Source organism: Plasmodium yoelii (genome assembly GCF_900002385.2).
Source record: "Plasmodium yoelii strain 17X genome assembly, chromosome: 14".
Classification (NCBI taxonomy): domain Eukaryota; phylum Apicomplexa; class Aconoidasida; order Haemosporida; family Plasmodiidae; genus Plasmodium; species Plasmodium yoelii.
Window position 1 is genome coordinate 2,569,669 of NC_036186.2, and position 22,538 is coordinate 2,592,206.

The following is a 22,538-nucleotide window of genomic DNA, read 5'->3' on the forward strand; positions in this document are numbered from 1 at the left end:
TTCTTTATGGTTAGTTAAGGATAGTGAGGAAGGTGTGTATGTACTTGTTTATATATCTGCATGTACTTGTTTATATTTTTTTCGACAAACTTTAAATATTTTCTGACCCAAAATGGTAAAGGATATTCCTTGTATCAAAAATTTGTATTGTAAGAATGTGGCAAAAATGAAAAGGGTGGAAATTGAAAGGGTGTTATTAAAACTATGACTATATACTATGACTATATACTATGATTATATACTATGATTATATACTATGACTATATACTATGATTATATAGTATGATTATATAGTATGGTCATTATTTTTATTTTTCAGCGGATCCATGGAATACTGCCTTTGATGATTTGCAAATCTGCACAAAGATTACTGAATCGTGTGGGATAGCATGTAGTTCTGAATATATAGCAGTAAAAAATAAGCTAAAAAAAAAAAAATATTTTATTAATTTTTGACAAATTGAGAGATATTTGAATCTTTTATCAGAGATGTTGACTTTAAAAAATTTGTTAAGTTATAAAAAAAATTATGTATTTTTTTTTTTTTTTTTTTTTTAAGACCCCATGGCAAGTTCAAGGAGGAGGAGTAATAGGAGTAATAAAATTAGAAAATATGTGCAGAAACCCACCTGTATATAAATTAAAAGGTCATACATCTACGATATTAGATATTCAATTTAATCCATGTTATAGTGAAGTTATTGCATCTAGTTCAGAAGATATGTCTATAAGAATTTGGGAAGTATGTAATAAAGAAGATATATCCGAAGAAATAAAAAATTCTTTATGTGTATTAAAAGGACATAAAAAAAAAGTAACAATAATTGATTGGAATCCATTAAATTATTATATTTTATCTTCATCTGGTTTTGATTCAAATGTAAATATATGGGATATTGAAAATGAAAAAAAAGCATTTAATATAAATATGCCTCAAAAATTAACATCATTAAAATGGAATAGTATTGGTACATTATTAAGTGCAACATGTTTAAATAAAAAACTTCATATAATAGATCCACGTCAAGAAAAAATATGTACAACTTTTAATGGTCATAGTGGAGGAAAATGTGCAAAAAATATATGGATAGATGGATATAGTGGAAATGAAAATTATATATTAAGTACAGGTTTTTCTAAAAATTATATGAGAGAAATGAAATTATGGGATCTTAAAAATATATCAGAACCTATATATACAATTTCTATAGATAATGCATCTGCTCCTTTATTACCACATTATGATGAAAGTATAGGAATTATATATATAATTGGTAAAGGAGATGGAAATTGTAGATATTATCAACATTCCGAAGGAGTTTTAAGAAAAATAAATGAATACAAATCATGTTTACCATTTAAATCATTTGGCTTTATACCTAAACAAGCATGTAATATATATAAATGTGAAATTGGTAGAATATATAAAAATGAAAATGATAAAAATATTAAACCCATATCATTTTATGTACCAAGAAAAAATCCAAATATATTTCAAAAAGATTTATACCCTCCTATAATTATGCATGATCCTAATTATAGTTCTAAAAGTTGGATAAATGGTAATAATTTAGAAATTAAGAGAATAAATATTAATGAATTAACAGATGATGATATAAAAATTAAAAAAAAATTTAAGAGTGTACCAAAATCTATGGATAGTATACTTATTGGAGATCCTAGTTTAGATAAAAAAAGTTTTATTATTAGACAATTTACTAAAAGATTTACGTTTTTTAAAAAAAATAATAACATTGAATTTAACAATGATAATAATGATGATGATGATAATAATCATAACAGTTCTGAGTCCTCATTTAATATTAATGATTCTTATCAAAATGACGAAAATAAAAAAACAAGATTTTTTGTTAAAGATAAAGATGATGATAATGATGAAAATCAAAATTGTATGACTAGTGGTAGAATGAAAGAGGAATGTGTTCAAACTGAAACATCTGAATTTAACAAAATTAAAAATGATAATAATTCAAATAAATGTTTAGATACTATAACATGTAAAAAGCTATTTGGTAAAACTAATTAATTATTAATATTTACATTAATATGTGGAAGAATAAAACAAATCAATATAGCAATGTATTATATATAGAATGGATGGAATGAACAAATGTAAAAATAAACAATGAGCAGATCGAATCGTTAATTTCAAAATTATGTTTTAATTACTTTTGTAAAATTCGGAAAATGATCAACTCCTTTTTTATGAACCTTTAAATTGTTAGAAGCATATATGGGAAAACTTAAAAATCTGATAATTTTTTGTGCAATTTAAAGGTTTATATATTTTTTTTTTTTTTCACTTTAAAGACATAATAAAATTATGCAACCTCTAATTAAATGAGGAATCTTTTGGTTTAACCATTTTTTGTTTTATACAATGTTGTAACGATTTTGAAATGTTCAGTATTATATATATTTTTTTTTTTTTTGTAATAAACTGATGAGATAAAATAAAGTGAATATTTTCTTTCGATTTGTATAAAATAATAACAATAATAATAAATTTATGTCTTTTTCCAGTTTTATACAAAAAATGGACACAAAAAAAAAAAAAAAAAAATTAATAAGTTATAACATAATAAATAACTCAGATTAATATTTAAAAAATGTGAGAAAACTACTCACTGAAATTATGAAAAATAACATATGTATAATTATGTGATGATAAAAATAAAAATAAAAATAATTAGCATGATTTAAGACCATAAGTATTCAAATTGTTTTTTTTTGGAGGAGCATCTTTTTGAAATTTCTTCAACTATGGTCTTATGTATTTCCTAAAAAAAATGTGGAATCAAGATTATTAATGTGTTGTTAATTTTAAAAAAAATGTTAATGTAAATAATTTCTGCATAAATGTGCATAAATACGTCCATAGATGTGCATACATATTTAATAAAATTCAAAGTTTATTATATTTATCACGTCATATATATTAGCAACAATTTGGAAAGGTCTTACTTGAATGCTTTTTGTCGCATCTATGTTTATCCAATAATCCTCATTAGAAAAATGTTCATATGCTTCATAAATTCGTTTTTGAATTTCGAACTTTTCATAAATTTCTTTACCTGAAATATGTATATAATTGTAATATTAAAAAAAGATGATTCTAAATATTGTGGGCGATAGATATATCATTGTGTATTTAAGGACAAGTTGCCAGAGCTGAGAATGTACGAATTCACAACAATCACCATTCTCTCTCTTTTTCTCTCTTTTTTTCTCTCTTTTTTTCTCTCTCTTTCTCTCTCTTTTTCTCTCTTTTTTTCTCTCTTTTTTTCTCTTCCTATGTAGACATACCATATTCCGATCTGTTTTTTGCATGAGTAGGGGGGAGGTTCAAATAACAAACCGCATCAGGTTTTATGAGACCCTTATCTGGATTCATACACCACTCTTTTGGCAATTTCTTCAAAAATGGTAAAATGTTAGCAAAAAGAAAGGAAGCAATAGGTTATTAATTCAGTGTATGTATGTGTGTATGTATACACATGCAATGTGAATAATATGCAATGTGAATAACATGATTAATAATACCAAGGCTCCAGATGAGTATGCTACTCCAGAATATGCGTATCTATCACATATAACCCATACCCCATTTATAAGTAGATTTTTAATTTGATCCCTGTAATATTTATAACAAAAAAAATATGAATGATGTTTAAATATATGCTTGAATTATTTAATTTTATATAGTGATGTGTGCTAATAATTATAAAAAAAAAAAAAAAAAAAAAAAAAAAAAAAATTATAACATCATTTCCCATCTGTTTGCAGAAAATAATAAATGAATTGTTTCATTTGAAAAGGTACTTTCCATTTTTAAATAATTAGTAATTATTTTTCCAATTGTGGTTTCCCTATCTTAAATAAAAAAGGATATTACAATTTGGTTATTTTGTTTTTATTTTGTTTGTTATTTTGTTTTTATTTTATTTTATTCTATTTTGTTTTTATTTTATTTGTGTGTACTTGGAAAACACAAATGCTGAACTTGGATGTTGTTGTTTTTGAGATATTCAACGAACAGTTTTGATTGTGTTGATTTTCCCGATCTAACAAAATTAAAACATAAATATATTATCAGAATAAAGATAACTAACTGGATAAAATGTTATGATATTTATTTTGGGGGGAAATCTCTCTCTCTCTCTCTCTCTCTATATATATATATATATATATATATGTATGTATGTATATGTATGTATATGTATGTATGTTGGTGTAAAATTTAAAATGTGTGTAATATAATTTAGTACCTGTCAACCCCTTCAAATACAATAAAATTTCCCCTTTTTAAATTGGTATTAATATTTTCATTTAAATTGTCCATTTTTAATTATTTTTTTTTAATATAAAAAATGAATTATCATATTTAAGAGAGTTTTGAATTGTTACACTTGGATAAATATTAATAAATGGGAGACATCGAGGGATATAGAAAATTGTAGTTAGACTACAAGAGTATAATAAATGAATTATTTTATTTTTTTAAAAATGATTACAGATATGTTGACATTATTAATAAAACACAAGGTATGTATTTATTATATTTTGGGAAATGCTCGATAATTAAAAAAAAAAAAAAAAAAAAAAATTATAAAAATGTAAAAAATGATAAAAATGATAAAAACGTAAAAAATGTATATAAATTAAATTGATACTTTATGAGTTTATAATAAAGAAAAAAAGAAAAATTAAAAGAAGAATAAAAGGGTGTTATTAAATACGTACTTGGAGATAAAATATTAAAAAAAATAAAATGAAATAAAATGAATAAAATGAATAAAATGAAATATGCACATTTTTTTCCCTTTTAAATATTTCTTAAAAAAAATATTATATATATAGGGAAAACAATATTTTGTTCATTTTTCCATCTATATTTTCCTTAATTTTTTATTTTTGTAATAATGATTAATTATAGTAAAAAAAATGAAGGGAAAAAAATGAAGGGAAAAAAATGAAGGGAAAAAAATGAAGGGAAAAAAATGAAGGGAAAAAAATGAAAGGGAAAAAAATGAAAGGGAAAAAATGAAAGGGATAAAAATAGTCTCTTTTGATTGTAAAAGATATATAATTTGTATACCTGTTTATATAATATTATAAATTTAGTGAATTATTTATGTATATGTGAGTTTTTATTTTTGAGATTTAAAAATAGTTTTACACCTTAATGTCTAAGATATTATGTGATAGTGGAGGGTTTGTTTGAAAATTTGATTTATAGATCCAAGAAAATAAATTATAAGATGTATTTAAAACAAAATATAGAATAAAATATGGGATAATATAATATTTAATAAATATAAGTGGCCAATGTGGTTTTATATTATCATTATAAGAATTATAAGGGTTTTCAAATATTAATAATTGTGATGTATTATTACAATTTTTATTTTTTGAATTTGTATATTTTTTAAAAATGTTAAAATATGCTGTATCAAATTCTTGGGTTAACATTTCAAGTATATTAGCATTACATATAATAATAATATTTTTTTTTTCTTGATTTTCAAAAAAATTAGTTTCATTATTTAGTATAGAACACCAAATATTATATACTCCATATTTAACTTTTTCATCTATTAATACATGATAAGTAGATTTTGAAAGGGTGTTTAATCTTTCATTTAAAATATTTAATAGGTTCAATTTGTTTAAGGATTCTAAATCTTCATTAAGTATATCACTACGGTATTTCTCTTGTGCTTTATCGTCATCATAATCATTTTGGGAATTTTTTCCACCATTTTGTTGTGCTTTATCATCATCATAATCATTTTGGGAATTTTTTCCACCATTTTGTTGTGCTTTATCATCATCATAATCACCCTTTTGTGCTTTATCATCCATTTTGTTCGAATTTGAATAAAGTTGAGTATCGAAACTGTTGGTAGTAATATTTTGTTTTCTCTCTGAATTTACATCATTTGTATAATTATTATTTTGGCTTTTTATTTCAGTAATAGAATTATTTTTATTTATGCCATTTTTTGAATCATAATCTTTGTATAGCTTTATAAAAATATCATATGTATAATGTCTTAATGCTATCGATTCAATACAATAATTAAAAAATTGTTTATAAGATTTTGTATCATATAAAAGATTATAATCTAATCTATTTTTTATGGTATTAATATTTCGGTCAAATAAAAAAAAATTAAATTTTTTATTTTTTATTGATTTTTCAAGTATAGGTAAATATTCGTCTTGCATAAATCCATTATGTATTCGAGGTAAATATGTAAATTTTGAATAATTATTATTTTGATAATTATTTATTTTATCTTTATTTGAAAGTTTATAAAATAATTTATTTAATCTTGTTTCACATAATTCTAAAAATATATAATGAGGGTTTATTTTATTTATCAATTCAGAACAATCTTTACCACTTGAACTTTTTCCTTGTATTTGACCATGTAATATACCATAAAAAAAAAAATTATAATTATTTATATTTTTTATTTTAACATATTTTGAGAATAAATCATTATTATTTATATTCATATTATTTGTCAAAAATTTGTTATATTTATTATTATAATTTGTTTTATCTGTAATTGTTGTAAAGAGTTTTGTTTGAATAAATTGGATGGGGCATTTCCATCCCTTATTATATTTAAGCATCATTTCTATAGCGCTTTTGATTGAAGAGTGTACATTTTTTTGAAAATAATAATATTATAGAAATGTGACTCTATCTTTACTAATTTGATATTTTTGTAAATTTTACAATTTGAAAATAGTCTAACAAAATAGACAATTTTGTTTGTAAATTATAGGATATGTAAAGAGGTAGAGTTGCATTTTTTTTTTTTTTTTTTTTTGAAAAAATGGATTATAAAATAATAAAAAATATCACACAGTGTTATACTTTTACAATAAGCATAACTTCACAATTTCACGATTTCACCATATTTTCAGCATTTTTTCACAATTTTTCAGCAATTTTTCACCATTTTTTCAGCGTAATATTACAAAATTAAGGACAATTTGATCTGTACATTATAAATATTTTCAAAAATATATAAATTGTTAAGTGTTAAAAAAATAATAAATATGTTTATAAGTCAAATGAGTATTGAAATTATACATAAAAAATAAATATAAATATATAAAAGCAGCTGTTCGATACAACCAACAGTATTTTTTATTTTGTGAAAATCATATGACTATATAAACAAAATTAAGTATATTTTTATAAAATGTAGATTACTAAGTTTTGAAAATCTAGGACAAAAAAAATATATTTTTTTTCAATTATGCATTGTTTTTTTATATGTTAAATATTATTACATTATTTATTTTTTCTTATATACCATCTCCTGAAATAACGCCCTTTGAAATATGGAATGAAATATAAATTTTGAAGTATTGCATATTATATATAATAATATTTTTATCACTTATAAAATACGAAAAAAAATTGAAAACAACTGAAAAATAAATATATACATGTATTATGAATAGGGGCATATAATTAAATATATACAATGTTAATAATTTTAAAGAACTCATGTTGTTAAATGTATTCATATTCTATACATTTATATATATATTATATTTTTTTTTTTTTTTTTTTTTTTGCCTTAACATCATGTAATAATTTAAAAAATAGGATATTTAGTATTATATATATATAAAATAAATAAAATAAAATTTGGATAAATTTGTATGTATAACATAAAATAGTAGTATATATGCCTATGGGCAATTTGTTGTAATTAAAATAATTTTAAGAAGGTAAAAAAAAATAAATTAAATAAAATGGAAGACGAAATTGAGAAAGAAAATAAAGAATGTAGTAACTTAAATGATGAAGAGATGGATGAAAAGATGGGCGAAGAGATGGAAAGAAAAAATGATGAAAAGGAAAATTTATTGATAGAAAAAAATACTCTTTGGAGTGATTTGCATATTTCAAAACCACTTTTAAAAGTTTTATATGAATTAAAATTTGAGAATCCAACATATATACAAAAAGATGTTATTCCATTAGCATTGGAAGGGAAAAGTATTTTAGCTAACTCTGAAACTGGGTCAGGTAAAACATTAGCATTTGTACTTCCAATGTTAGAAAGATTATTATATAGCCCAAATATAAAATTAAGACGAGAAAATAGGAAAAGTATATGTATAACAAAAGCATTAGTACTTTTACCAACTAGAGAACTAGCTATGCAATGTTATGAGGTCATAAATAATTTAATAAAATATTCACCAATAACTTGTTCTTTATTTTGTGGTGGTATAGATTCAAAGGAACAAGAAAATGAATATAAAAAAAAAAAAGATATATTTGTATGTACGCCTGGTAGGATTTTAGATTTATTATTAAATTCTTCTAATGATTTTATAAATTTTTTAGAAATAGTAATTTTTGATGAAGCAGACAAATTATTAGAATTAGGTTTTAAAGAAGAGTGCTTAAAAATATTAGATGTTTGTAAATTTAAAAAACAGATATTATTTTTTTCAGCAACATTAACAAAAGATATAAAAGAGTTAGCTAATTTTTCATTACGTAACCCTATATTTATTCAATCTGAAAATAAAAATAAAGATAATAAAAGTAAAGAAAATATAAATACACAAATAAATAAAAATTTTAAAAGTTTTAAAATATCTGAAAATTTGCATCAAGAATTTTTAAATATTATTAATGAAAAATATAGAAAAGCAACTCTTTTACATTTATGTAATGAGGTGTATAAAAAAAATTGTATAATATTTTTTAAGACTAGAAAAGAAACACATTTAATGTATATATTATTAAAACTACTTAATTTTAAATGTGAAGAATTACATGGTTTATTAACACAAAAAAAGAGAGTTGAATCAATATTAAAATTTAAAAATCAACAAGTTGATTTTTTATTATGTACTGAGTTAGCATCTCGAGGGATAGATATAGATCATATAAAATATGTTATTAATTATAGTTTACCAGCTAATGTAGTAAAATATGTACATAGAATAGGTAGAACAGCAAGAATAGGAAAAGAAGGAACTTCTTGTACTTTTTTCTTACCTAAAGAAAAGGAAAATGTGAAAAAAATAATAAAAGGTGTAAAAAAAAATAATAGTTCCAAAATATATAAAAGAGTTATATCAGAAGAAAAAATATTACATTGGGATAGTATAGTAAAAAAAAATAAAAAAAAAATGAAAGAAATTTTGGAAAATGAAAATGTTGAAAAAGAAATAGAAAAATCGAATATCTCGATTAATAAAATTAAAAACTTAATTACATTTAAAGATGAAATATATAATAGACCAAAAAAAACATGGTTTATATCAAGTAAAGAAAAATCAAAATTGAGGAAAATGAATTTCAAAAATGAGATATTGAAACCAGAAGGAAATTTAGATAAAGATGGAGATAAAACAAAAGAAAGAATTAAATCAAATAAAGATGATGATGATGATAATCGTGGAAAAAAACATAGTAATGATAATATTAAAAAGAGGAATAAAAATAAAAGAAAATTAGATGATCAAGAGGATGACGAAGAAGAAGAAGATATGAAAAAAAAACTAAAAAGTTATCGTTCAATTATAAGAGATTTAAAATTAAATATTTTACCAAATAAAAAAGATAAGAATAATAAGTCAAAATGGAATAAAAAAAATGAGGATGAAAATGATCATAAAGGTGATTTTAAAATTCATAAAAATTTTAATAAAAATAAGAGGAATATGAATAAAGGACGAAAATAATCTTATGTCTTTGTTTGAAAAGATTTTCATATACTATGTATACATACAAATGTATACACAGTTATATATTAAACACATTGATAAAGATAATATGTGATAAAATAGTTATTTAAAAATTTTTGCAATTATTTTTTATATACAGTCTTTGTTAATAATTATTAGTTTGTATATTTATTTATTTTATTAAAAGTATTGTTTTTCAAGTATTTTTGTAAACCACAATTTGAGTTTGCGTTTTTTATTCTTATGTATATATTTTTTTTTTTTTTTTTTTTTTTTTTTATTTGTCCTCATTTTTAGCTGACCATGCAGTGAAAATCCTGTCTGGTCATAATATTTTTAAACTCAAAAGAAAAAAAAAATATGTACATATAACTATATATTATATATATGTATATATATACTGAAAATAGTTATATTATTATGCTTTTAATTACTGATATTTGTTTGTAGTTATATTTCAAATTTTATGTGAAATATATGAAATTGAATATAGGTTATTATATATGTATATTTAAATTAGTCAATATAAATATGATTACTGCTTTTTTTTCGTTCCATGATTTTTGTAGAATATTGATGATTTTTTTTTGGAATTGAAAGAAAAGAAAAAAAATGTATAGATTGTAATAAAATTTTAACTAAAATAACAAATTAAAAGAATTTGATTTAAAAAGATATGAAAAAAAAATGGTTGATATTTTTTTAAATAATTTTTTTTTAAATTTAATAATAAATAGTTTTAATTGGTGATAGGGTACATCATTTTTTCACCCCAAAAAAAAGATACTATGCATATATAGATTTAATTTTTTAAAATAAAATTTTCTTTAAAAAAAAAATAATAACGCATATTTTGAAAAATGCTTTGTACAAAAATCAGCTTTATTTTTAATAAGTTGTATTATACAAGTTTTATAATAATGTAATTCTTATAAGAGGAAAGAAGGATATAGAAAACTTATTTAAGTAAAAAATATTGCGAAATGGGGAGTTATACTAAAAAATAGAGAATGTTTTAAGGTTAAATGAAAAAAATAATAGAGGTTTATAGTTTAACTTATGTACATATGCAAAATATAGAGAATATCATTCTACTTATTAAGCATATGCATACATCTCTATATTTTTTTCATTCTTATTTTTTGTTACCCATAAAGGTTTAATAATAAACTTAAGGGAGGTAAAAAAAAAAAGAGGGGAGGAAACGCAATAAAATGGCGGATGAAAATAAGATGGCGAATGAAAGTAAAATGGCGAATGAAAGTAAAATGGCGAGTGAAAATAAAATGGTGAGTGAAAATAAGATGGTGAATGAAAATAAAATGAAACGGAAAAAAAAAGATAAAATCAGAAAAATAGAAGATGGTGATAAAAATGTAAAGAAAGATACATTTAATCCACAACTTAGTGCTAGGGAATTGAAAAAGATTCAATACTATGAGAATATGTTTAAGAAAATCGAACAACAAAAAGAAGAAAATAATAACGAACTTGATAATAGAAATAAAAAAATTCATAACAATATAAAGAAAAACAAGAGAGAAGATAATGAAAGAAAGGATGAGTATATTGGACCAAAAAAAGAAGATAATAAAATCGAAAAATATAATAAGCATGGATTCTTGAAAAAAGGGAAAGATAACAATAATAATGATATACGTAGAATAAATAAAAAAATAAAAAAGAAGAAAAAATTAATGGATAATTATAAAGGTATATATGAAACTGATTCAAATAGTTACAATAGTGATCATAATGAAATATATTTAAAAACTGAAGATTATGGAAATAGTAAAAAAAATAAAATATCAAAATCAAATATTTTTGAAAAAAAAAAATTAAAAAAACAGAAAAATGAAGATAATTTTAACTATAGTTTGTTTAGTAGTGATGATGATAATAATAATAATGAAAAGAAAGAAAATGTCTTAAATAGTAATTCATTCATAATTAATGAAAAAAATATACAACATATTAACAATTTTAATGAGACTGATAAAAACATAAATCAAACTGAATATAAAATAATCGAAATAAAAAAAAGGAAAAAGAATAGTAGAAAAAGAAATAGCATTTTGAAAATTCATTATGAAAGGGGATATGTATCAGATATAAGTTTTGATGTAATGTGTGATAACGGACTAATAGATAGTGGAAGTATGGTTAGAAATGAGAGTAATAACTTAATTAATCTTTTGAGATTTAAGATATATAATAATAATTTTTTAAAAAAACAGAATAAAAATATAGTGAAAAGGAAACGGTCGTTTTCAGTAAATTCATCTATAAATGATTATTTTTTGGAAAGTGATATAATTAATTTAAAAAATATAAATGATTGTAGTAGTGTGGATAGTAATTTTTTTGAAGATGAAAATAAAACCAATTTATTATCAAATTTTGAAGATACAAGAAAAGAGAATTTATTTGAATTTTTAAAAAAAACTAGTGATAAAATAAATGAATATAAATGGATAAAAAGCATGGAAATGAAAACTGAATTATCATATTTAAATTGTACTTCTGAATATGAAAAAGAAAATATTTCAAGCAGAATAAATAGTAGTGTTAAATCAGTTATGAAATATAAAAATAATTTAAATTTATTTTTAAAAGGAAAAGAAAATTCTTATGAAAATATAAATACAAAATCAAATAGTATGGATTATGTTGATGATGAAAATGATACAAATAAAACATCTTTGTATAATAATAAAAATTATGATGAATGTAATAGTGTTAAATTTGTTAATAAAGAATATGATGTTAATTGTTGTATGAAAAAATATTTAAATGATATGAAATATATTAATTTAAAAAAATTTAAAAAAATAAAAAAAGGAAATTTAAATTCATATGTAAAAGGTTGCACACAAATTTTGAATAATGATAAGATTGACAATTTAATTTTTGTCTTAAGAACATTTACAAGTGCAATTGAAAATGGGGAAGACAAAATGGAATATCAAAATGTGATGAATTTGTTAAAATAGTTATATATTATTATGTTGGAAAATTATGAAAAATAAAAAAAACTAATAACATTAATATACAAAATGAGATTAAATAATAAATACAAAAGATATAACATAATGTTATGGGATAAAATGCATCATATTTATTGTAGATTATTAAATTGGTTATTTATATATTCGAATTATTTATTGTAATTATATTTCGTAAGAATAATACTTAATTATGTAACTTTTTTTTAGTTAAAATTAAATGTGTTGGATCCTTAAAGTTATCAGAATAAAAAAAAAAAAAAAAATGGTAATCTAGCTATGGGTTTTACTAGTTTTACCATGTATATGCAAACATGTTAAGGAATCTTAGAACAATGATGATACTTTAGTGAAAATTGTGTAAGCACAAAAGGATTGCCATTAAAAAAATAAATTGAAAATAATATGAGCGATATTAAATAAAATATTATATGCACAATTCAGTTTATTTATTTATTTTTTATTTTTTTTCGTATTTATTTATTTCTATGGTCATAGATATACCTTTTCTATTTTCATATTTAGTATATTTTTTTTGTAAATTATTGAATATATTTCTTCATAATGTTTATTTTTTTAGTCATTTTCAATAATTTTAATTAATATTATTTTTTTTATTCGTTAAAATATGTTTCCACTTATTACTATTTGGGTAGACGCATGCTAAAAAGGTAGTGTCTACATGCATATAATATTTGCCCACACAATTGTTATTATTATTACTGTTATTTATTACTATTATTATTTAATAATAGTATGCTTTGTCAATTTTATTAGTTATATTGTTTTATGTTTTTTTATTTTTTGCCTTAATTTTTTCGCTTTATAATTTCCCAAAAACTTATGTTGATTTTTATAACACGATTAATTCATTTACTATCTAAAAAGAAAAGGAATAAAAGGTAAATCATTATTGACAGGTATTTTAAAAGCGTGATTCAGTTTTCACAGGAATTGCAAAAAAAAATAAAAATAAAAAAAAAAATATATATATATATATAATATATGCAATATGCATATAAAGGGTGACGATACAAACTATGGTATGGGTGTGCGTTTTGCCCATATGGTGATTTGCAAATAATCACGAATTTTAATATTTGTATACAAAAGTGGGGATATAACAAAAAAATAAAAATGTCAAAGGAAAAATATTAAAAACATCAAAATAAATAATAATCGAATAATGTGGAAATATGATGGAGCAATATTGCTATTAAATAGGATAAAATAAGAATGAAATACGAATGAAATACGAATGAAATAAGGATAATTTGGCTATTTTGGTTGTGGTTATAAAATGCTTGGAAAAGTTTGGTTATTTTATTATAAACAATTATTTTCTTGATAGAAGAAATATTAATTTATATATTTAAGTTTTTCTTGAAATTCTAAAAAAAAAAAAAAAAAAAAAATAATATATAATGGTATGTTGATGGAGATAGGAAAGCAAAATAAAAAAGGTGTACAAATTCAAAAAAATTATAAACATATAATATTAATAAATATAGTAACTTACTTTATATGTTCTGGAAGCCTTTTGATATAAGCATTGTTTGCCAATCTTTAATAAATAATTTATTAATCTATGTTCGGAATAAAGTTTCTCATAACAATACTTTGAAAATATGAAATGTTTATAAATTAATTGAGACAGGTCATATTTAAAATGTTGGTAATTATTATTATAAGTAGATAGGATATCATTTATAATATTTGGATTAAAATTTGGGTTTATATTACATTTTTTAAAAATTATTTGCTCATTTTTTTCATTTTGTCCATTTTGTTTATAAACATTTGTAGGGTGAGATATACAATTTTGCTTTATATTATTTAAAAATAGCGAATTTTGAGGGAAACAAAATTGGTTAGTTGAGTCTTTGGAATTATTTATATTATAATATATATTTTTAATTTGATGATAAAAAAAGAATAAATATATATTAATAAGATTATTAATTTCTTTTTGATCATGTTTAGCATATATTAATGTGTTGTAATTATCTGTTTTGGCTTTTCGTATTTTTTCTTCAATTATATCTTTATTATCAAATAGATAAATAACTTTGTGTAAATTTTGACAAGTTGATAATTCTTTATCTTTACTCATTTTATTATGTCCATCCAAATTCATTATTTCTATATTGAATTTTGAAGAATATATTTTTGGCAATTTTATAATATGTTTATTTAAGGATGTGTTAATTTTTTTTGAAATTTTTTTTATAATTTCGATATTTTTTTTTTGATCTAATCCTATTATTAAATACTGAGGTTTATAAAGCATAATATCTGATAACATTAAATTTGGATAAGAAAATAAAGAAAATGTTTTTTTATTTTCACTAGCTTTTATATGTATATGTGAATTTAGTATATTAATGGGAATAAAAGAATTTATTAAATAATAAAGAGATGTATGTTGTTGTATATCAGATTGTTTAATTATGTAAAAATAATGTATTTGTTTAATATTCGATTTTTTATAAAATTTATAATTATCGTTTTGTCTATTTCTATTTAACTTTGAATGGTGAGAAGTAAAAATATCTTTTTGTTCATATATTTTCGACGAATTGATCATATTTGAATTTACATATTTTTGTTCATTATATAAATTAAGATACATATTATCTCCATTATATGATAATAGATTTTGAATATTTATATCATCTTTTATGTTTATGTTAAGGTGTTTAATAATATGTTTTATATTTATGTCATTTATATATATATCAATGTAGTTTTTTTTTTTCACATACATGTTTATAATCAAAGAAATGATAGTCTTTACTGAGTCGAGAACATTTTGTTTTAATGAAAATATGTTATTAATGTTTGTTAAACTATGAAGGTCGGCGATTAGTATTATTTTGTTCATTTTGTTTATTTTGTTCATTTTGTTCATACCGTTTATTTTGCCCATTTTTATTTCACAACTTTTATCATTTTTGACATTATTTGTATAGTCTTCCCTTTTTTGGAGTTCAAGATTTATTATGGGAGACAAACATCCTATATAGTTACCAAGATGTATGCTTCCACTTGGCTAACCAAATTAAAAAATAATATTTATTCATGTAAATTTGTGTATATATAAAAGAATATGTTATGTAGGAATAATATAGAAACTGTAAAAAAAAAAAAAAAAAAAGATAATATACACACATAAAAAGAAAATTAAATTAGATATATATTTTTACTTTGATTCCAGTTAGAAATGTACAACTATTTTTCAGTTGGAAATTTCGTTTTTGTATGTTTATTTGGGGGGTATTATATATGTAAAATATATTCCCCCATTTTTTTTTGATTTTAACATTTTTATAAAAGTTGATATGAATAACTATAAGAAAATATAAAAGTATTATTTTTCCTTTTTTCATTATTATATTAACAAATAATGTCCTAGAAACGATCAAGAAATGGAAAGAATTCCATTTCGTTTTCTTGGCATTTTGCAATCTTAACAAACTTTCTTTTATTATGTCATTATTTTAATTTAGTCTCTTTTTTTTTTTTTTTTTTTTTTTCATATATCATGATATTAATGAAAATGAATTAGGTAATAAAATAGATTGATAATAATTTACATATATAAATATATTTATACTAATGTTGTTTTGTGGTTTTAGTTTGTAACTATACAAGTTTGGATAGTGTTTTTACTAGCCCTATTATTAAATTGGAATAAAAATTAATAAAGGAAAATAAATTTTTAAAGTAGCAATTATTTTGAATGATGTGTTTATTCAATATGATATACAAAATATGAATATTTATTTTTTCGGTTTTCTTTATTTTAACGATTAAGTCTCATTTTTTTCAAAAAAAAAAAATAAAAAATAAAAAATAAAGAATAAAAAATAAAAAATAAAAAATAAAAAAATTGATGGGAATATGGAAATGTTTCCAAAAGGAAACGAAATAGTGTATGATAAAAAATTATCATTATTATTAAGAATATTTTTGGGCAATAAAAATGACATTTTCAGGGTTTACATTTTATTGCGAAATTGTTATTTAAAGGGGGGAAAATATTTATTGACAACTATAAGTATATAGAGAGATTGATAAATATTATTGTATGTTGTCAAAAACTATATTAATTAATAGTTTGTTACAAATTTGTAGTTAATTAAAATTATTACGAAAAATAATGTTTTTAAAAAAAAAAAAATAATAATAATTTTCCAACTATTTTGGAAGGATTTTTAAATAATGGTGTAAAAACAAAACAATGTGAAAAATATGATTTATAGATGAGGTAATGAACTTAAAAAAAAATTGTGTGTACAAATATGCAAGTGTATGCTATTTGCGTATTATTTTTCTATAGACGGTAAAAAAAAAAATTAAGTACCACATGTAGGATTTAAAAAATATACATCAAAAAAAGAATAAAGTAAATGATAAAACTTTTCGAATAAAATATAGTTAAAGCTCAAAAATGTCTTCAAGAGAATAGTTATTCGAATTTACAAAATTTGATATGTTTTCAGAATTTTGTTTAATTTTTTCATTTATTTTGTTAATAATAAGTTTTCTTTGTTGTAACTTATTGGCTAGTTTCATTTTTAATGAGTCTTGACTATTATTGAGATTTGTAGTGTGTTGGATGTCAATTATATCAGTATCATGATGAGGAGAATTATATATTCGTGCATTGTTGCTCAAAATGTTTGCATCATTTTGGATATGTTTGCCATCATTTTGGATATGTTTGCTACCATTTTGGATATGTTTGCCATCATTTTGGATATGTTTGCCATCATTTTGAATATTTTTATTAGTTTTGTTAGGATGGCCAGTTTTTATTTGGTCTTTATTTTCATTTATAATATCATTTACTAATTTTTGGTTGTATAAATTATTTAGACATAAATTGATTACATCGGGATTATAAATAATTTGTGTTTTTTTTTGTTTATTTGTTTCTTTAGAGTTATTTATTAATTCATTGGTATCCTTAGATATTTCTATATTTTTAATGGTAGTATTATTTTTTATGATATTTTCCATGTTATTTTTTATGATATTTTCCATGTTACTTTCCATGTTATTACTAGTAGCGTTTTGGTTCTCTTTTGTTTCGTCATTTTTTTCATTTTGCATATTTGAAGGGATTTGGTTTTTTAATGCATATATATGAGAATCATAAATTACATGATCAATAAATGTTAAAAATGACAAAGATAAGATATTAATTAATTTATTATCAATATCTATATGAGATGATGATTTTTGTGATTGTTCTGTTAATGTTTTAATATAATTATTTAAAACATTTATTTCGTCAGCAGCATTATTTTTTGAGTTAAAATAATTTTCAAAATTTAATTGATTTTTTGTATTTTTTGTACATAATGAATTTTTATAAAAATTTAGTGAAGGGTTTTCTTGATAAATATTTTCATAAAAATTTTCGACAGAATCAGTAGAACTATCATCATCACTTTCATCTAAAGATTTTTCACTTTTACTAGAATAACAAATATTAATATCAATATGATCTGTTTTTTTATTTGGTATATTATTTAATTCTTTAAAATAATAATTTTGATTAATAAATTCAAGATGACTTGTATAATCCATATCTTCTAATTTTGCATTATTTAATTTGATGTAGTTAATATAATTTTTTTTATAATTTTTTTTTTCCCCATTTTCTTTAGTTATAAAGGCTTTACTCTTGGAATCGTTATTATTTTTTTTATTATACTGTTTTCCAGATTTTTTTATATTACGAACATCGGAAGATGTATCATTGTTATTTATAAAACTTTCTTTATTAAGATTGCTTTCAAATGGAGATGACTCTTTTTGAAGTTTGTCTTTTGATTTGTTATCATTGCTTCTTTGGTTATCATTACTTCTTTGGTTATCATTATTTGTTTGGTTAGCATTATTTGTTGGGGCTAAATTATAAGAGGCTTGTAATTTGTTTGGTGTATCTGTTTCTGTTCTATGGTTAGCAAATTTTAAATCGGGTTTGTCAACATTATTTATTTCGGCATTATTATTATTGTTATCATTTCCAGTTACTATCGAATGCAATTTATCTATTCCACTTAAAAAGTCGTTATCATTTTTTTCTGATATATTATTTTCATTCATTCTATATATATAGTAATATATTACTGTTTGTTATATATATATATATATATTGATAAAATAAAAATTTTGAAATAATTTGGAAAATGAAAGAAAAGTAAATACAATATTATTGTGGGGAAATAAACCCTAATTTACATTAATAGTTATGAAATATAAATTTTAAATAAACAAAAAATTGGATTATTGCAAATGTATTATGTTTAAAGTGGAAATATTAAAATATTTCCAAATAAAAAAAAATTAAAATAATAAACAAAGGAATTAAACTTTGATGAAGCATTTTCAAAAATTTGTAAATATAAAATTCGCAGTGAACATATTTATATACATGGATTTATGTATAATCAAAATTTATTTTTATTTTTATTTTTTTTTATTTTTTTATTTTTATTTTTTTTTTTTTTTTTTATTTTCATCATTATTTTATTATGAAACTTTGCATTTTACAAAAATATTTGTGAAAAAATCTTAACGTAATCATAAAAAAGTTAACATGCAAAAATAAAGTAAAATTAAGTAAAATAAAATAAACTCAATTTTCATAATAATATGGTATAAAAATGTATTCCTTTTCTTTATTTTAAGCACACGCTTATAAATCGAAGCATTAAGAGAAAACATTTTTATACCATATTATTATGAAAATTGAGTTTGTTTTATTAATGAGGGAAAAAATAAAAAATAAAATAACAATTTAAAAATAACAATTTAAAAATAACAATTTAAAAGAATGAGAAAAGAAACTTTTAATCTTTTTTACTTTCATAATTGTATCAAACCTTAAATTTTTATAGAATAATATATATGGACGCATAAATAATGGTAAACATAAATTTTGTGTTTAAATATGCTTTATTAAGGATAAAAAAATACATAATAATTTTGTGGGGATAATTTATTTTAAAATAATTAAAATGTTGTTTCCATAAATATTCAAAATTTTTATTATCGATACGCGTAAATGAAAATGAGGAAAATTGGTATATGATATATAATGTCTACAAATTATTGAGAAAATAAAGCAGTCCTTTGTTGAGATAAGAGATAATATGTGTGTATGTATGCATGTATGTATGATATGTATATATAAGATGGCTATATAAGATGGTTGATGGCTATATAAGATGGTTGATGGCTATATAAGATGGTTGATGGCTATATAAGATGGTTGATGGCTATATAAGATGGTTGATGGCTGTATAAGATGGTTGATGGCAGACTCTTGTAAATTCGAAAAAGTAATTCTGTTCATTTTATAAATACAATTTTTTTCTATTATTTTAAACAAGCAGTGTTTAGTGTGTTTCACATTATAAAGGGTTGTAGATATGCATTTATGTTTTTAGTGGAATGGTAACCAAATTAAAAATAGGATCATATGTATTCATATTATAAAAATTCATTATTTTGGGTACCTTTAATGGTATTTATTTGTATATATAATATAAGGGGGGCTATAACAAATTTTATACAAATGTGAATTTATATTAATTTTATATATAAAATGATGTTATATATTATTGTTTTGTTTTATTTATTTAAATGTAGAAGACATTAGTTAAGGAATTTATATTATTTAAAAAAAATTACATTAAATTTTAAGAAAAATATAAAAATAATGTTATTTCAACTTTTATATATTTTTGGGGAATTGAAAATGAAATAAAATGGATATTCTTATATATTTTGTAGATGAGTTGCATTTATTTTTCAAATAATTATAAAAATTAATGGGAAACATAAAAAGCCCAAATGTTACAATAAAATTAAAACAATAATTAGTAGAGTTATTATAGTTTATTCTTATTTATGAGTTGGTACATTAAAAAAATTATATATATATGTATATGTAAATATATGTAAATATATGCATGAATTGCGTTTTTGAGAGAAATATATTATTATATACAAATGTATATTTGAAGGAATTATGTTAATTTAAAGTAAAAGCAATGAATATATTTAATATAATTAAAAATTTTGCATAAAAAGCAAATATAGAAAGCGGGCATGGTCTAGTGGCTATGACGCCTGCCTAACACGCAGGAGATCCCGAGTTCGATCCTCGGTGCCCGTATTTTTTAATTAAATTAATAATATTATTTTTTTTGCATATATATAATTATATTTAATTGATACAATAGAAGAAACATGGATATAGAGTGTAAACAAATTGGAAATATAAAATGAATAAAAAAATTATTAATAATGGTATATGATATATCATAAACTATTTTTATCATAAAATATTTTTTTCATAAAATAGCGAAATATATATTTTATTAAATGATATAAATAAAAAATATATAATATATAACATTTTTAATAAATTATTGGGGATATATAATATAGCTTTGACAAGTATTATTTTAAATTTGTATTATGATTGTCATAGAGCAATATTTTTGGCGTTGATTTATGACTTTCACAATTTTATATAAGTATTAAAGGATATAAAAAATGGTATATATATATAAACATATTATTTACATTTTGGATATTAAATATTTATATATTGAATAAAAAATAAGACATATCACATTATTACATAAGCATTATTAATTATGCAAATAATTATGTATGCACACATTGTATATACATATAATATGGTACAATACAGGTTATTTAATAAACTATAAATTATGTTATTTATCAATATGTATATTGTTACAATTAACTGTAATGTATGTTTAACTAGATCTTTATAATGTATATGATAAAGGAATGGTATGCTTGGTTTCTGTTAATGATGATGATGATGATAATAATAATAATAATAAAAGGGTTTTATATTTAAATAATTGAATATGTAAAATTATTTATCAAGAATAATATAAATTAAGTAAATAATAAGCATAACAAGTTTGCAATGTTAAAAAAAATATACTAAATAAATTTTGTTAAATTGTTAGATAACATAGGGATAATAAAATAAAAAATAAATTAACATAAAATTACGTTACAATTCTTGCTTTATTGATTTTAAATGAATAAATCTAGCATAATTTTGTATTTAATTAAATTGAAAAATATTAAAGAAAAAAGGTCTCGCCGGGACTCGAACCCGGGTTAGAGGATTCAAAGTCCTCGGTGCTAACCACTACACTACGAAACCATATATACGCAAGTAAATATATATTATATTTATTGTAATTTATTAAGCTTAAAAATAAAATATATATAATATGTTCACATTTTTTTATTCAAAATGCAACAATAAAATTAATACCTTTATTTAACAATAAGAATATCAATATGGAATTATTTTTCTTTATTAATTTTATTAAACAAAAAAAATATCAAAACATTTTTGAGAAAAAAAAAGGTGAACAAAAATTAAAAAAAGGTTTTTAACTCATTGTTTATAGGTCAATATATATAATATAATGAATGTGATATAAGAGCATATGTTTAATTTGTTATACCAAGAAGAATACCAATCGATCTTTTAATTGTATTTATATAGTATACCTGTTTTATTTATCTATCTTTGAATTGTTATACAAAAAATACATATTTTTCATAGTATTAATATACAAATTTTAGTTAGCGTTATATGTACATATGAATTGCAAAAGTATTAAGTAATATTTTATTATTTAAATTAAAACTTAAAACCTAAAACTAATGTTTAAGTAAAACATTAAAAAA

The 22,538-nt window shown here is 20.7% G+C and overlaps 7 protein-coding genes and 2 non-coding genes across 9 annotated transcripts; 4 read left to right on the plus strand and 5 right to left on the minus strand.

Annotated features, from left to right (window-relative positions):
• Positions 1 to 112: 112 nt before the first annotated feature.
• Positions 113 to 2,047, plus strand: PY17X_1466700 (coronin, putative; the record flags this gene model as incomplete). Its single annotated transcript, XM_022957737.1, has 3 exons — positions 113 to 149; positions 320 to 411; positions 560 to 2,047. 3 exons carry the CDS (start codon positions 113 to 115, stop codon positions 2,045 to 2,047), a joined length of 1,617 nt encoding a protein of 538 aa, XP_022813078.1.
• A 673-nt stretch (positions 2,048 to 2,720) lies between these two features.
• PY17X_1466800 (thymidylate kinase, putative) lies at positions 2,721 to 4,363 on the minus strand (the record flags this gene model as incomplete). Its single annotated transcript, XM_022957738.1, has 7 exons — positions 2,721 to 2,801; positions 2,986 to 3,095; positions 3,328 to 3,436; positions 3,565 to 3,655; positions 3,786 to 3,894; positions 4,003 to 4,085; positions 4,290 to 4,363. 7 exons carry the CDS (start codon positions 4,361 to 4,363, stop codon positions 2,721 to 2,723), a joined length of 657 nt encoding a protein of 218 aa, XP_022813079.1.
• An 833-nt stretch (positions 4,364 to 5,196) lies between these two features.
• On the minus strand, positions 5,197 to 6,666 carry PY17X_1466900 (conserved Plasmodium protein, unknown function; the record flags this gene model as incomplete). Its single annotated transcript, XM_723980.2, has 1 exon — positions 5,197 to 6,666. One exon carries the CDS (start codon positions 6,664 to 6,666, stop codon positions 5,197 to 5,199), a length of 1,470 nt encoding a protein of 489 aa, XP_729073.2.
• A 1,140-nt stretch (positions 6,667 to 7,806) lies between these two features.
• On the plus strand, positions 7,807 to 9,759 carry PY17X_1467000 (ATP-dependent RNA helicase DRS1, putative; the record flags this gene model as incomplete). Its single annotated transcript, XM_723438.2, has 1 exon — positions 7,807 to 9,759. One exon carries the CDS (start codon positions 7,807 to 7,809, stop codon positions 9,757 to 9,759), a length of 1,953 nt encoding a protein of 650 aa, XP_728531.2.
• Positions 9,760 to 10,976: 1,217 nt separating this feature from the next.
• On the plus strand, positions 10,977 to 12,755 carry PY17X_1467100 (conserved Plasmodium protein, unknown function; the record flags this gene model as incomplete). The annotated part of the gene is made up of 1 exon (XM_022957739.1): positions 10,977 to 12,755. The coding sequence occupies one exon, from the start codon at positions 10,977 to 10,979 to the stop codon at positions 12,753 to 12,755; it is 1,779 nt and encodes a 592-aa protein (XP_022813080.1).
• Positions 12,756 to 14,131: 1,376 nt separating this feature from the next.
• On the minus strand, positions 14,132 to 16,156 carry PY17X_1467200 (tryptophan--tRNA ligase, putative; the record flags this gene model as incomplete). The annotated part of the gene is made up of 3 exons (XM_022957740.1): positions 14,132 to 14,158; positions 14,287 to 15,819; positions 15,974 to 16,156. The coding sequence occupies 3 exons, from the start codon at positions 16,154 to 16,156 to the stop codon at positions 14,132 to 14,134; spliced, it is 1,743 nt and encodes a 580-aa protein (XP_022813081.1).
• A 1,051-nt stretch (positions 16,157 to 17,207) lies between these two features.
• PY17X_1467300 (conserved Plasmodium protein, unknown function) lies at positions 17,208 to 18,887 on the minus strand (the record flags this gene model as incomplete). The annotated part of the gene is made up of 1 exon (XM_724410.2): positions 17,208 to 18,887. One exon carries the CDS (start codon positions 18,885 to 18,887, stop codon positions 17,208 to 17,210), a length of 1,680 nt encoding a protein of 559 aa, XP_729503.2.
• A 2,004-nt stretch (positions 18,888 to 20,891) lies between these two features.
• Positions 20,892 to 20,964, plus strand: PY17X_1467400. The gene has a single exon. It is a non-coding gene; the product is annotated as a tRNA-Val (tRNA).
• A 966-nt stretch (positions 20,965 to 21,930) lies between these two features.
• PY17X_1467500 lies at positions 21,931 to 22,002 on the minus strand. Its single transcript has one exon. It is a non-coding gene; the product is annotated as a tRNA-Gln (tRNA).
• Between the last annotated feature and the right edge of the window lie 536 nt (positions 22,003 to 22,538).